The sequence below is a fragment of the Pongo pygmaeus genome, chromosome 6, assembly GCF_028885625.2.
Source record: "Pongo pygmaeus isolate AG05252 chromosome 6, NHGRI_mPonPyg2-v2.0_pri, whole genome shotgun sequence".
Classification (NCBI taxonomy): Eukaryota; Metazoa; Chordata; class Mammalia; order Primates; family Hominidae; genus Pongo; species Pongo pygmaeus.
Window position 1 is genome coordinate 68,685,972 of NC_072379.2, and position 16,495 is coordinate 68,702,466.

A 16,495-nucleotide genomic window follows, 5' to 3' on the forward strand; every position below is an offset into this window, starting at 1 on the left:
AGCGGATCTCTCGGCAGAAACCCTACAAGCCAGAAGAGAGTGGGGACCAATATTCAACATTCTTAAAGAAAAGAATTTTCAACCCAGAATTTCATATCCTGCCAAACTAAGCTTCATAAGTGAAGGAGAAATAAAATACTTTACAGACAAGCAAATGCTGAGAGATTTTGTCACCACCAGGCCTGCCCTAAAAGAGCTCCTGAAGGAAGCGCTAAACATGGAAAGGCACAACCGGTACCAGCCACTGCAAAATCATACCGAAATGTAAAGAACATCGAGACTAGGAAGAGACTGCATCAACTAACGAGAAAAATATCCAGCTAACATCATAATGACAGGATCAAATTCACACATAACAATATTAACTTTAAATGTAAATGGACTAAATGCTCCAATTAAAAGACACAGACTGGCAAACTGGATAAAGACTCAAGACCCATCAGTGTGCTGTATTCAGGAAACCCATCTCACGTGCAGAGACACACATAGGCTCAAAATAAAAGGATGGAGGAAGATCTACCAAGCAAATGGAAAACAAAAAAAGGCAGGGGTTGCAATCCTAATCGCTGATAAAACAGACTTTAAACCAACAAAGATCAAAAGAGACAAAGGAGGCCATTACATAATGGTAAAGGGATTAATTCAACAAGAAGAGCTAACTATCCTAAATATATATGCACCCAATACAGGAGCACCCAGATTCATAAAGCAAGTCCTGAGTGACCTACAAAGAGACTTAGACTCCCACACATTAATAATGGGAGACTTTAACACCCCACTATCAACATTAGACAGATCAACGAGACAGAAAGTCAACAAGGATACCCAGGAATTGAACTCAGCTCTGCACCAAGCAGACCTAATAGACATCTACAGAACTCTCCACCCCAAATCAACAGAATATACATTTTTTTCAGCACCACACCACACCTATTCCAAAATTGACCATATACTTGGAAGTAAAGCTCTCCTCAATAAATGTAAAAGAACAGAAATTGTAACAAACTGTCTCTCAGATCACAGTGCAATCAAGCTAGAACTCAGGATTAAGAATCTCACTCAAAACCGCTCAACTACGTGGAAACTGAACAACCTGCTCCTGAATGACTACTGGGTACATAACGAAATGAAGGCAGAAATAAAGATGTTCTTTGAAACCAACGAGAACCAAGACACAACATACCAGAATCTCTGGGATGCATTCAAAGCAGTGTGTAGAGGGAAATTTATAGCACTAAATGCCCACAAGAGAAAGCAGGAAAGATCCAAAATTGACACCCTAACATCACAATTAAAAGAACTAGAAAAGCAAGAGCAAACACATTCAAAAGCTAGCAGAAGGCAAGAAATAACTAAAATCAGAGCAGAACTGAAGGAAATAGAGACACAAAAAACCCTTCAAAAAATAAATGAATCCAGGAGCTGGTTTTTTGAAAGGATCAACAAAATTGATAGACCGCTAGCAAGATTAATAAAGAAAAAAAGAGAGAAGAATCAAATAGATGCAATAAAAAATGATAAAGGGGATATCACCACCGATCCCACAGAAATACAAACTACCATCAGAGAATATTACAAACACCTCTATGCAAATAAACTAGAAAATCTAGAAGAAATGGATAAATTCCTCAACACATACACCCTCCCAAGACTAAACCAGGAAGAAGTTGAATCTCTGAATAGACCAATAACAGGAGCTGAAATTATGGCAATAATCAATAGCTTACCAACCAAAAAAAGTCCAGGTCCAGATGGATTCACAGCCGAATTCTACCAGAGGTACAAGGAGGAGCTGGTACCATTCCTTCTGAAACTATTCCAATCAATAGAAAAAGAGGGAATCCTCCCTAACTCATTTTATGAGGCCAGCATCATCCTGATACCAAAGCCTGGCAGAGACACAACAAAAAAAGAGAATTTTAGACCAATATCCTTGATGAACATTGATGCAAAAATCCTCAATAAAATACTGGCAAATCGAATCCAGCAGCACATCAAAAAGCTTATCCACCATGATCAAGTGGGCTTCATCCCTGGGATGCAAGGCTGGTTCAATATACGCAAATCAATAAATGTAATCCAGCATATAAACAGAACGAAAGACAAAAACCACATGATTATCTCAATAGATGCAGAAAAGGCCTTTGACAAAATTCAACAACCCTTCATGCTAAAAACTCTCAATAAATTAGGAATTGATGGGACGTATCTCAAAATAATAAGAGCTATTTATGACAAACCCACAGCCAATATCATACTGAATGGGCAAAAACTGGAAGCATTGCCTTTGAAAACTGGCACAAGACAGGGATGCCCTCTCTCACCACTTCTATTCAACATAGTGTTGGAAGTTCTGGCCAGGGCAATTAGGCAGGAGAAGGAAATCAAGGGTATTCAATTAGGAAAAGAGGAAGTCAAATTGTCCCTGTTTGCAGATGACATGATAGTATATCTAGAAAACCCCATTGTCTCAGCCCAAAATCTCCTTAAGCTGATAAGCAACTTCAGCAAAGTCTCAGGATACAAAATCAATGTGCAAAAATCACAAGCGTTCTTATACATCAATAACAGACAAACAGAGAGCCAAATCATGAGTGAACTCCCATTCACAATTGCTTCAAAGAGAATAAAATACCTAGGAATCCAACTTACAAGGGATGTGAAAGACCTCTTCAAGGAGAACTACAAACCACTGCTCAAGGAAATAAAAGAGGATACAAACAAATGGAAGAACATTCCATGCTCATGGGTAGGAAGAATCAATATCATGAAAATGGCCATCCTTCCCAAGGTAATTTACAGATTCAATGCCATCCCCATCAAACTACCAATGACTTTCTTCACAGAATTGGAAAAAACTACTTTAAAGTTCATATGGAACCAAAAAAGAGCCCGCATCGCCAAGTCAATCCTAAGCCAAAAGAACAAAGCTGGAGGCATCACACTACCTGACTTCAAACTATACTACAAGGCTACAGTAACCAAAACAGCATGGTACTGGTACCAAAACAGAGATATAGATCAATGGAACAGAACAGAGCCGTCAGAAATAATGCCACATATCTACAAGTATCTGATCTTTGACAAACCTGACAAAAACAAGAAATGGGGAAAGGATTCCCTATTTAATAAATGGTGCTGGGAAAACTGGCTAGCCATATGTAGAAAGCTGAAACTGGATCCCTTCCTTACACCTTATACAAAAATCAATTCAAGATGGATTAAAGACTTAAATGTTAGACCTAAAACCATAAAAACCCTAGAAGAAAACCTAGGCATTACCATTCAGGACATAGGCATGGACAAGGACTTCATGTCTAAAACACCAAAAGCAATGGCAACAAAAGCCAAAATTGACAAATGGGATCTAATTAAACTCAAGAGCTTCTGCACAGCAAAAGAAACTACCATCAGAGTGAACAGGCAACCTACAAAATGGGAGAAAATTTTCGCAACCTACTCATCTGACAAAGGGCTAATATCCAGAATCTACAATGAACTCCAACAAATTTACAAGAAAAAAACAAACAACCCCATCAAAAAGTGGGCAAAGGACATGAACAGACACTTCTCAAAAGAAGACATTGATGCAGCCAAAAAACACATGAAAAAATGCTCACCATCACTGGCTATCAGAGAAATGCAAATCAAAACCACAATGAGATACCATCTCACACCAGTTAGAATGGCAATCATTAAAAAGTCAGGAAACAACAGGTGCTGGAGAGGATGTGGAGAAATAGGAACACTTTTACACTGTTGGTGGGACTGTAAACTAGTTCAACCCTTGTGGAAGTCAGTGTGGCGATGCCTCAGGGATCTAGAACTAGAAATTCCATTCGACCCAGCCATCCCATTACTGGGTATATACCCAAAGGACAATAAATCATGCTGCTATAAAGACACATGCACACGTATGTTTATTGCCGCATTATTCACAATAGCAAAGACTTGGAACCAACCCAAATGTCCAACAATGATAGACTGGATTAAGAAAATGTGGCACATATACACCATGGAATACTATGCAGCCATAAAAAATGATGAGTTCACGTCCTTTGTAGGGACATGGATGAAATTGGAAATCATCATTCTCAGTAAACTATCGCAAGAACAAAAAACCAAACACCGCATATTCTCACTCATAGGTGGGAATTGAACAATGAGAACACATGGACACAGGAAGGGGAACATCACACTCTGGGGACTGTTGTGGGGTGGGGGGAGGGGGGAGGGATAGCATTGGGAGATATACCTAATGCTAGATGACGAGTTGGTGGGTGCAGCGCACCAGCATGGCACATGTATACATATGTAACTTACCTGCACATTGTGCACATGTACCATAAAACCTAAAGTATAATAATAATAATAATAAAAGAAAAAAAAAAAAAAAAAAGAAATCACAGACAAACAAACAAATGGAAACACAACCCATGCTCATGGATGGGCAGAATCAATATTGTAAAAATGACCACACTTCAAAAGCAATCTACAGATTCAATGCAATTCCCGTCAAAATATCATCATCATTCTTCACAGAGCTAGAAAAAACAATCCTAAAATTCATGTGGAACCAAAATGAGCCCACATAACAAAAGCAAAAAGGATAAATTTGGAGACATTAAATTACCTGACTTCAAACTATATTACAGGGTATAGTTTGGTAACAGCCAACTGATCTTTGACAAAGCATACAAAAACATAGAGTGGGGAAAGGACACCCTATTCAGCAAATGGTCCTGGGATAATTGGTGAGCCACACGTAGAAGAATGAAACCAGATCCTCATCTCTCACCTTATACGAACATCAACTCAAGATGGAGCAAAGACTTAAATCTAAGACCTGAAGCCATACAAATTCTGGAAGATAACATCAGAAAAACTGTTTTAGACATTGACTTAGGCAAAGAGTTCATGATCAAGAACACAAAAGCAAATGCAACAAAAACAAAAATAAATAAAAGGAACCTAACTAAACTAAAAAGCATCTGCACAGCAAAAGAAATAATCAGCAGAGTAGACATTCCATAGAGAAAATATCTGCAAACTATGCATCCAACAAAGAACTAATATCCAGAATCTACAAGGAACTCAAACAAATCTGCAAGAATAAAACAACTAATCCCGTCAAATAGTGGGCTAAGGACATGGATAGACGATTCTCAAAAGAAGATATACAAATGGCTAAAAAACATATGAAAAAATTCTTAACATTACTAATTATCAGGGAAATGCAAATTAAAACCACAATGAGATACAACCTTACTCTTACAAGAATGGTCATAATTTCAAAATCCAAAATAATAGATGTTGGCATAGATGTGGTGAAAAGGGAATGCTTTTACACTGCTGATAGGAATGTAAACTAGTATAACTACCATGGAAAACAGTACGGAGACTCCTTAAAGAACCAAAAGTAGAACTACCATTTGATTCAGCAATCCCACTACTGGGTATCTACCCAGAGTTAAAGAAGTCATATGAAAAAGACACTTGCGCACACATGTTAATGGCAGCATAATTTGCAATTGCAAACATATGGAACCATCCTAAATGCCCATCAACCAATAGGTGGGTAAAGCAAATGTGATATATATACACACGCACACACCATGGAGTACTACTCAGCCATAAAAAGGAATGAGATAATGGCACTCACAGCAACCTGCATGGAGTTGGAGACGATTGTTCTATGTGAAGTAACTCAGGAATGGAAAAACAAATATGTTCTCACTTATAAGTGGGAGCTAAACTATGAGGACACAAAGGCATAAGAATGCTGTCATGGATTTTGGGGAGTCAGGGGGAAGAGTGGAAGGGCGCGTGAGGGATAAAAGGACTACACATTGGGTACAGTGTACACTGCTTAGGTGACGGGAACACCAAAATCTCAGAAATCACCACTAAAGAATTTATCCATGTCACCAAAAACCACCTGTTCCCCAAAAACTATTGATGTAAAATAAAATAAAATAAAATAAAAAGAATGAGGGTGGAATGAAGATATTATCAGAAAAAATGGAAAAAATGGAATTTTTCACCAGTAGCACCTCGAAAATTTGTAAGGATATGCTTTAAGCAGAAGAAAACTCATGCCAAATAAAAGCCTTAAGATATGACAATAAAAGAGGACCAAAGACAGTAAAACATAGGTACATATATCTAAAGGGACACTGATTGTATAAAATATTAATAATAATAATGTGAATGTGGAAGTAAAAGAAAGAAAAGAAGAAAGGAAGAAAGAAAAGAGACAAAATGATAATAGCTGGCTGCTACTATTTATGTCAGGAGGGAATAAATGAAGTTAAATGACATGAAGGTCTTTGCATTTTCTGAGAGGAGGGGAAAGGTATTCATTAACTTATAACTTTGATTAGGAGATACAATAAAATCTAACTGTATCTTATTTATAAGCAACACATTTAATACATAAACATGCAGTAAGATTGAAACTAAAAAATAAGAAAATAAACCAAATGCTATCTAAAAAGATAGCTAATATAATAAAATAATCACCAGACAAAATAGAATTTAAGGCAAAAGGCATTACTAGAAAAAAAAATAAGTGTTACTTTAAAATAATATCGTAGTTCGTCAAAAAATTATGACAAATTAAATTTCAGTAAGTACTGAGCCTCAAAATATAAAGAGAAATAAGAAAGGGCTATATAAGGAGAAATAGATATATACCAACAATCACTGTGGAAACCTATTTCTTTCAGTATTTGATAAAGCAGACAAAAAATTCAGTAAAGCTATAGAAGATGTAAATAATACTACAAACAAACCAAATCCCAGATCTAATGCATGAATATGTATATCGCACCTATCCACTCAAGAGTACATTTATTCTTCAGCACACAGAAAATATTTATGAAAAATGACCATGGAGGACCATAAGAACAGTTGCAGCAAATTTCAAAGGACTAAAATCACAGAGAACATGTCCTTTGGTGTGTGATTAAGCAAGAAACCCAAAACAACGAAATATCTAGAAATGCCCCATATGTTTGTAAATTAAGAAATAAACTTTAAAATAACCCCTGAAATGAAGAAATTGCTATCCAAATTGGAAACTGGCCTTATCTGAACAATAACAAAAATACTACACATAAAACTTCAGGTAAAATAGTACTTAGAGGAAAAATATATAGTTTTACTAGTGATAAATAGTAAGCTAAGCACACATTTCAAATTAGAAAAGGGACAGCAAAATAAACTCAAAGATAAGATGAAAGTAAATAGTAAATAATCTTGAACTCAATAAAGTTAAAAACAAGCAGCCAATGAAGTATGATACATCAACCATTAGGTATACATCAAAACATTAAGTTTTTTAGAAAGGGCTGATGAAATTAATAGACTGCTGGTGAAATTGATCAAAAAGAAAGAGAATAATTACACAAATCTAATACCAGAAATGACAAAGGGAATTGTACTAAAGATGTTGCAGACACTAAAAATATAATAGGAGGATCTTATGGAAAGCATCTAGCCAATAAATTTAGATAAAATGAAATAGATTCTGAAACATATCAACAGAACAACAGCATCAGTCTTGTCTAGTGTCTTGTTAGAAACACAAACTCTGGGCCTCCACCCCAGGCCTACTGATGAGAAACTCTGGAGATGGAGCTTGGGAATCTGTGTTCTAACAAATCCTCCCAGTGATCCTGATGCTCTGAAGTTTGAGAATTGCAGAACCATTCCAAAACAAACGGTACTCAATTTTCGCTTAGGCAAGTGCACAAGTAGTCTCAATGTTTATTGTTAGAATTAAATAAATGGCCAATTTTGAGGAGGAAAAAACTGTCTTTTTAAAGGGGTTTAAATAGCATAAATGAAGCTTGCATTTTGTCAAAATAAACATATCTTTTTATTAATTTCATGAGACTAACATTGCATGTGAGAAACAAAATATTCATTATCAAAAACTGCTTTGAAATACTTTAAAATATTTCACAGAAATATTGAAAAGATATTTTCTTATTTGCAATTTACTAGTTATGGAACCTCTCTATATGTTTGTCTTTTACAGTGACATATTCAGCTCATGTAACCTTGCTGTCATTCCAAGATTATTATTTTATACTAAGATTTTTAAGTTCACCAAAAAGTTTTTTTTAATTCCAAAGTGCATTTCAAAAATACTCTCATGAGTCTAACATAACACTCAGAATTAAAGCCACATTTCTGAATCACAAAAATTTCTCCTATTCTATTTGTCTCACTCAGCTTTATTTAGTTGCTATCTACACATTTATTGTATAAAACGACACATTTCCAACCAAAAGCTCAGTAAACACTCAGAGTAGTCAACTTTAATCGTAAACAATCACAAAACAAACCTTAAAGCATTTATATCAATGTGAAGCTTTGTAGGAAATTGTTTTCCCGAAGTATTGTGGATGATTATTATGGATAAAATAAATGAGGTAAAGTAATGTTACAATAATGATCTGGAACTGTGAGTTAAACGAGTTAAGATTAAAGGCACAAAGAAACTCTGCCTAATAAACAAGCAGATAACTGCTGGAAAGAAAAATATGTTCCTCGTTTGAAATTAACTGCCAAACATTCCCAACCTACACAAAGCTGTCATAAAGGACATCTAAATCTGTCCTTGTTTGTAACACGTGTTGTGACAAGATTTGACAGTTTATCAAAAAACTATAATTGCCACCTAAACATCTAGCATTTTGTCAACTGCAAGTATGTTTAGTGAAAGCATTTATTTCATTTAAAATACAACATCCATTTTTCTTCACTTTCTGAAAGAACTGACTGAATTTCTTTTTTCTCTAGCCGATCAAGCTGCATCAGAGCTCTCTTTGAATTATTTATGTTGGAATTGTGAAGGGTAAAAGAATAATCAGTAAAGCAAGAAACTATTACCAAGGTTATATATTTATATATATTCTGGGTATTGACTCAAAAGACCTTCAAAATACAGTAATTCTCACAGATCCATAGAGATGACATTTAAATATGCTTGCCTTGGGAAGGAGAAAGATAAGGCATTGTCTCTATATTGCAATTGTTGTTTCCAGAGTAATTTAAGAAACAATGTCCTTAATAGAAGATACCATTCAGTAGGCATCATTCCTACCTGTAACTTGTGAAATGCAGTCAATGATAAAACAGATGTCCCTCTCAACCTACAGAGACCAAAGTAAACAGACGCTAAATCCTCTTGCAATAGACCAGGTAGGTAACAGAAATGTCAAAATAACAAAGCTACTTCCCTGACACTACTAATGGTTCATTTCTTTCTGGGAAAAGTTTTTGTTTTTAAAGCAAAAAACTTTCCAGTCTCATGTTTGGGATTTTGTTCTTTATTGTAGTTGCTTGGTAAAAGAGAAAAAAATGCAAATATTTTGGAGTACTTTTAAATTTTTCCTTTATTCTGATAAATCTCAAAGAAAAGGCTTGAAAGTATACAGTTGATAACGCCCTACTTGGAAATTCAGGAGTCCCACATTCTAATCCACACTCTGCCTCTATTTAGCTGATAGATCCCAGGCAGGTTGCTTCATTTCTCTGAGCCTTAGTTCCCTGTCCGTGAATTGTGATTATCAGACTAGGTGATCTCTAAGGCCATATCTATCTTTAACATTTTATGACTGTAGACAAATTTCTGGAACTATAACATATAGCAACAGCTAGAGCTTGAAACAAAAATAGCAGCAAGACAAAAATTTCTCCTCCTTAACACCTCAAGGAAAATGCAACCAAGTATGGGTTTAAATGTTCACATTAGCATTTAATCCTATTTAGGTAATATTAAACCTGTTTAGAATCTGTTTTGTTTTTTAAAAAACACTGAAAAATGTGTGACACACAGAATAGTAAGAGAAAAATAAATTGAAACTACAAATACTTTTAGTGCTTCTAAATTAAGCTACGGGATTTTTAGAAATCACTTTATGTAGTCTGGCTAAGGGTGAGAATTATGTGGTATAGGTAGGTCTGTTGATTTTTTTTTGTGATAAAAGGAACATGAATGAAGGGTTATGGACAGAAATGGGCTGGCATACACTGTCAACCAGGAAGAGGCTGAACTAGGGAGAAAAGCATGTTGATGCCAGGAGAGAAATGATTAATCAGCAGCAAGTCATTTTGGTGTAAAATTTAAAACATAGCTGTTTGAGTTTATAATAATACCTCATTCAATATATAAAACTACCTTTTTATAGCTAAGTAATGTTTTTCACAGACATTGCTGAATCTTACCCATCTTTGTTGCCTACCCCATTTCTTATCCCATTTCTGAGTTTATCCTATTCATGAATCCAACACATTAAGGAAGCCCAGAAGTGTGGTGAGAAAATCTATTAAATTATTTGATTATTTTACAATATGAAAAAAAATGATGATTTGGTTTTAGGCTAAATAAAAACACCCTGGTATCCAAATGTCAGGCACACAATTAGCAAGATATAAATGGTTGATCTGTATTTGATGCCTCCATTATTTTTATGAAATTATTGGCATCTGTGGTCCTTTCTGCCTCCTTCCTCACTATTACCAGCCCCAATAAGCTGTATACTTAAAATTTGCTAACAAACATTTAATTACCAAATATATTTTGTTCATCTTTTTTACTACAAAAGTAATAAATGTTCAAATGCCACACTGATAGCAGTAAAATGTAACAGTACTCTTTCATTCTCAACTCTCACAACCTACTCCCCTCTCCAAAGGTAATTATTATAAAGAGGACTTCCATGCTAATTGAATGCTTTCAGTATCACATAATCTTAAATACATAAATATAACACTATGCATATTTTTGTGACTGACTTTTTACCTCTAAAAAAATACCTAGGAGACATTTCCACATGATTACACTTAATCTGTTTAATGGTCGCATACATATATACAATAAATTATTTGGTAATTTACCTATTGATGAACATTTGTTGGTTTCCAGATTTTGCTTTTATAAACAATTCTAGGGCAATTACTATTTGTCATGCACCATTTTTATACCCTAGAAGTAGTATAATACCTGACATATAGGAGGTGTTCACAAAATATTTATTGCATGAATGAATACAGCAACACTACTATTTAGCCATGTATATTTGGGGTGCTTGTGAAAATTTCTCTGAAATAGATTCCTAGAAGTATACATGATGAGTCAAAGTTTATGTGCAAAATTACCCATGCAAAATCTACATATTTATACATTCCATCCGAATAGAAGACCTTATCCATCTTAACATTTTGGCTACTTGATGTGTGAAAATAGCGTTTTCTTGATTACTTCCATTGTTTCACGTTTCTTATCCATTTTTTTTTTTTTTACTGTGATTGCCCATTTATGCCATTTTTCAACTTTCTACTTTATTGTCTTTTTCTCACTTCATTGGGGAAATTCTTTCTAAAATAATCCTTTGCATATACTTTAGTAGGTAATTTTCCTTTTAAACTTGGGTTTTGCTTTGTAGAAGTTTTATGTTTTTATGCATTCAAATTTGTTTAAATAGCCCTATGAAACTAATATAGATGCTAATAGAAAGAAACTCCATACACTGTAAATACTTGATTATTTAGTCTAAAAGTGTGAAGTGGGAGGTGGCAAGCAGAAATTTTTTCAAGAGACCCAGGGTCAATTTGGGACCTCGCGCCGCAAGGGGGAAGGGACCCTAACGGTTGAGTAACAACCGGAAGCCATTACAGTCTGCGCTTCCCTTCCGTTCCTGTCTCAGCGGCAGCTGGATCGCTCGACGGAGTGCCTCTGGTAGTTTGCCAAGATGCCGAATATCAAAATCTTCAGCGGCAGCTCCCACCAGGACTTATCCCAGAAAATTGCTGACCGCCTGGGCCTGGAGCTAGGCAAGGTGGTGACTAAGAAATTCAGCAACCAGGAGACCTGCGTGGAAATTGATGAGAGTGTGCGTGGAGAGGATGTCTACATCGTTCAGAGTGGTTGTGGCGAAATTAACGACAGTCTAGTGGAGCTTTTGATCATGATTAATGCCTGCAAGATTGCTTCAGCTAGCCGAGTTATTGCAGTCATCCCATGCTTCCCTTATGCCCGACAGGATAAGAAGGGTAAGAGCCGGGCCCCAATCTCTGCCAAGCTTGTTGCAAATATGCTCTCTATAGCAGGTGCGGATCATATCATCACCATGGACCTGCATGCTTCTCAAATTCAGGGCTTTTTTGATATCCCAGTAGACAACTTGTATGCAGAGCCAACTGTCTTGAAGTGGATAAGGGAGAATATCTCTGAGTGGAAGAACTGCACTATTGTCTCGCCAGATGCTGGTGGAGCTAAGAGAGTGACCTCCATTGCAGACCAGTTGAATGTGGACTTTGCTTTGATTCATAAAGAACGGAAGAAGGCCAATGAAGTGGACTGCATGGTGCTAGTGGGAGATGTGAATGATCGTGTGGCTATCCTTGTAGATGACATGGCAGACACTTGTGGTACAATCTGCCTCGCAGCTGAGAAACTTCTCTCAGCTGGAGCGACCAGAGTTTATGCTATCTTGACTCATGGAATCTTTTCTGGCCCAGCCATTTCTCGCATCAACACTGCATGCTTTGAAGCAGTGGTAGTCACCAATACCATACCTCAAGATGATAAGATGAAGCATTGCTCCAAAATACGAGTAATTGACATCTCCATGATCCTTGCAGAAGCCATAAGGAGAACACATAATGGGGAATCTGTTTCCTACCTGTTCAGCCACGTTCCTTTATAACAGAATAACTTCTAGGTTATGCTATTTTAAAATAAAATAAGATTAATAAAAACAAACCTTGCCTTTATTTTTTCTTAGGTTTGATTAAAAGTTCAGCAGAAGATCCAGCTTGCTCCAGTGTAACTTTCTACATCCCACATCAGGTATATAAGAGTTTACCTTAAATTAGGGAAAAACAGGTTAAGAATAATCACTAGGATTTCCTGATTGGGTTGTGTCATCTGGTTTCTTTGATGATTTTGTTAGCCCAGCAGCTTTAACTATAGCCCTTCTGCTGCAAGATTTCAGACTTTTGAGGGTGTTTTGTAGAGGTGTTTTAAAGTGGTTGGAAAGCTTACATGTAAATGCTTCAGAGTTTTGTTTTTTCAGAACAACTAGCAAAAAAGACACCCAATCTACCCCCTGCCCCCAACCCCCACTTTGTGTCACAAATTCTCCAAGTTCTGTGTTCAGTTGCAGCAAGAGCCCTGAGCAACCACAAAATTAGTTCTGGTTGCTGAACCCCCTGAACGGCAGGAATAGGCAACTTTCAGCTTGAGCAGCCATTGGGATCTTGAGAGGAACCAACAAGTACAGTAAATGCTTCTTGAGAGGAGGAAGATTGATCTGTCACCATCTATTTGGAGACTATCTATCTTGGATTCTCAGTTATACCTGTTCCTTTTGATTTAGCTTTACCTCCACCCATCTTGACATTTTCCTTGCTAAATATCCTACTGGGCCCCAAATGGTCAGGGTACCATAGTCTTCTGGAAGGCAAACCCACTTTTTGCTATGTAATCTCTAATATTTATATTAGTTATTTTTGCTGTAACTTAATCTTCCTTAGTTTATTACCACCATCGTAGTAGATGTTAGGTGACATTGTAGTGCCTTTTGTTAAATTTAAACATTTAATTTTTATCTCCCTTCCTTGTATTTTGTTGGCCCCTCAAATGACCTCAGATTTATATTTTTAAAGTGTTGTTATTGTCCTTTTTAGGTAAAACCAATAAAATATCTGCATATATGTGTGGGGTGGTGAGGGGTGGTGCAGAGTACCATACCTAGATTTATCGTGTGAAATTTCTGATCTCCAAGAAAAAATCGCTAAGAATTTCTAAAGAGTAAAACAAAAACAAGAAAGTTTTAAAGAAACAATATTCAGATTGCTTTAAATTTTTCATTTGAACTCTTGGGCAGTAAGCAAAATGGAATTATTTCCTCACAGTTCTAAAGGAGTATTATTTTTCACCTAAATTTCTGTGCTTAGCCAAACTATCATTGACATATGAAGACAATATTAAGGGACTCAGAAACTACTACCACTAATGTTTCCTGAAAGTACTTCTTGGAGATACTGAAAATAAAAAATATATACAGCCAAGAAGAACACATAGAATAAAAGAGATGGTGGTAAGCAAAAAAAGAAGTGAAACTGATAGAAAAATAATTTTTATGAAGTTACTGTGAGGATTATGGCCGTTATTAAGGTAAAACTCACATAAAATTGGGCCACATTATGAAGCAGTTTTGAGGCTGGGAGGAGTTAGGGTTAGTGTAAATATATTAAGGATCTTGTCTAGTTTTGGATGGAGGTTATTAACAACAATCATTCACATTATAGAAAAACCTGAGTTTAAATAACGTATTTTCTAAAATTCAAGGGCAAGGAGCAAACCAGAGAAGAAAAGAATGGGATAAATAACTTCCAAACTCCTAGAAAGAAAAAAAAGGTGGAGCTGGGGGGTGGGGGGGAATAAGCCAAACTCAACAAATCGAGCTGAAGATAGGAAATAAGAAAGAAAACGTAGCAAAGATAAAGTACCCAATATATACTATCACAGAAGTCAATAGGTCAATTTTGTAAAAGATACATTATTAGATTGGGTAGCTAAAATACCTAATAATATGCTATTTATAGGACACACATCTAAAAAGTTTGGTATAAAGAGATAGAGAAAAATATACAAAGTAAATGGTAACAAAAAGAGACAAGCAATGATAGTTTTAGTCAAAAAAAAGTGGAACGTGCTTTGCTGATTAAACCCACCAATAAGTTATAATCATCATGAATCTTTATCTACCTAACAACTTAACATGGAAATAGAAAAAGAAAAGCGCATCAGTGAGAATATAAGAAGAAATGGAAATGCACAATCATCATAATCAAAGAAGGAAATTTTGACAAAACTCTCATAAGTTATCAAGAAAAGGTATTATAGGGTTTAAATGACTCCATTATCACAACTTAATGTAGAAATTAAACATAATTTACATTTCAAGTATGCATAAAGCAAATATAATAGGTTTCACAGGTTTTAAAGATTTTTTAAAAAGAAAAAATACATAATAGGTCATAAAAAGTCTTAATAAATTTTTTAAAGAAATGTATGTAGACTATATATAGTATAGTAGCTATACTACTGTCATCTTAACAATGTTATGAAAAAATAAAACTATCAGTAAAATAGGAATAGAACAAACCTTGCTTGACCTGCTAGAGAAAATCTGGTACTGACCTAATTAAGGACATACTTAATGATGAAACATTGAAAACATTCCCATTAAATTTCTAAACCAATGGGAATGAGGCAAGGAAAAAAGAGAAGTATCAATACCAGAAGGAAAGAGCCAAAACTTTCATTATTTGAAGATGTCATGATTGCCAACAAAAAATCCAACAATCAAAAGAAAAACTCAGAATTCATAAGAGAGGTCAGTAAAGTGAAAGTATGTAAGATAAAATGACATCTTTCCTAAATACCAGTAAAATATAATTTTAAAACATAATTGAAAGAAATGTTTCCACAGCCTAAAACAATAAAATCTACAACATGACCAGTAATAAATCCCAAAACTGTAGGATTTGTATGAAAAAATGTTGCTAAAGGATATAGAAAATACCTGAATAAGTACATTATGAACTTGGATAGGAAGAACAATATTGCAAACATGATAGTTTCCTATAAAGTCAGTGTGAACCCAATCAAAATCTTAAAGGGATTTTTTTTTTTTTTTTGTCAGAGTCTCCCTCTGTCACTCAAGCTGGAGGGTAGTGGCCCGATCTTGGCTCACTGCACCTCCGCCTCCTGGGTTCAAGTGATTCACCTGCCTCAGCCTCCCCACTAGCTGGGATTATAGGTGTCAGCTACGACGCCCTGCTAATTTTTGTATTTTTTTTTTTCAGTAGAAACGGGATTTCACCATGTTGGCCTTGCTGGTCTTCAACTCCTGACCTCAAGTGATCTGCCCTTCTTGGCCTCCCAAAGTGCTGAGATTATAGATGTGAGGCACTGTACCTGGCCAAAGGGATTTTTAAGAAAAGAGAACTTGACACAAGCTTTTCTTAAAGTTCATCTGGAAAAGTAAATAAGCAAAAATACTCGAGATCTTTTCTGTGTCACAATACATTAAAACATTTCAAAGCTACAGTGATTAAAATGTGGTATTGATGCAGGAATGGACACATAAATTAATATTGCAGAACGTATACTCCTGAAACAGACTCATGTATACTTACAGGAATTTAGTACACACATACCCTATTTAGTGGAGGGACTGTGTTACTGGAAAGAGGTACATAACTGAATCAACTCTATCAGAGAATTGCTATCACAAAGTCCCTATGGAGATGCTTTCCTGATATCCTGCCTTGGCAACCACTTCTGCGGTCTACTCAGATTCTCCAAAGTGGGGATGAGACTCCTGCCATAGTTTTTTCCTAGCTATCTTCATACAGTTGTTGGTCAATCTAGATCACAGTGATGCTTAGGATGGCCTTTTTAATGTCA

At 35.8% G+C, this 16,495-nt stretch overlaps 1 protein-coding gene across 1 annotated transcript; it reads left to right on the plus strand.

Moving 5' to 3' along the window:
• The first annotated feature begins 10,699 nt into the window (after positions 1-10,699).
• PRPS1L1 (phosphoribosyl pyrophosphate synthetase 1 like 1) lies at positions 10,700-16,138 on the plus strand. The gene is made up of 2 exons (XM_054496848.1): positions 10,700-12,865; positions 15,892-16,138. Exon 1 carries the CDS (start codon positions 11,766-11,768, stop codon positions 12,720-12,722), a length of 957 nt encoding a protein of 318 aa, XP_054352823.1. The 5' UTR covers positions 10,700-11,765; the 3' UTR covers positions 12,723-12,865; positions 15,892-16,138.
• The last annotated feature ends 357 nt before the right edge of the window (positions 16,139-16,495 follow it).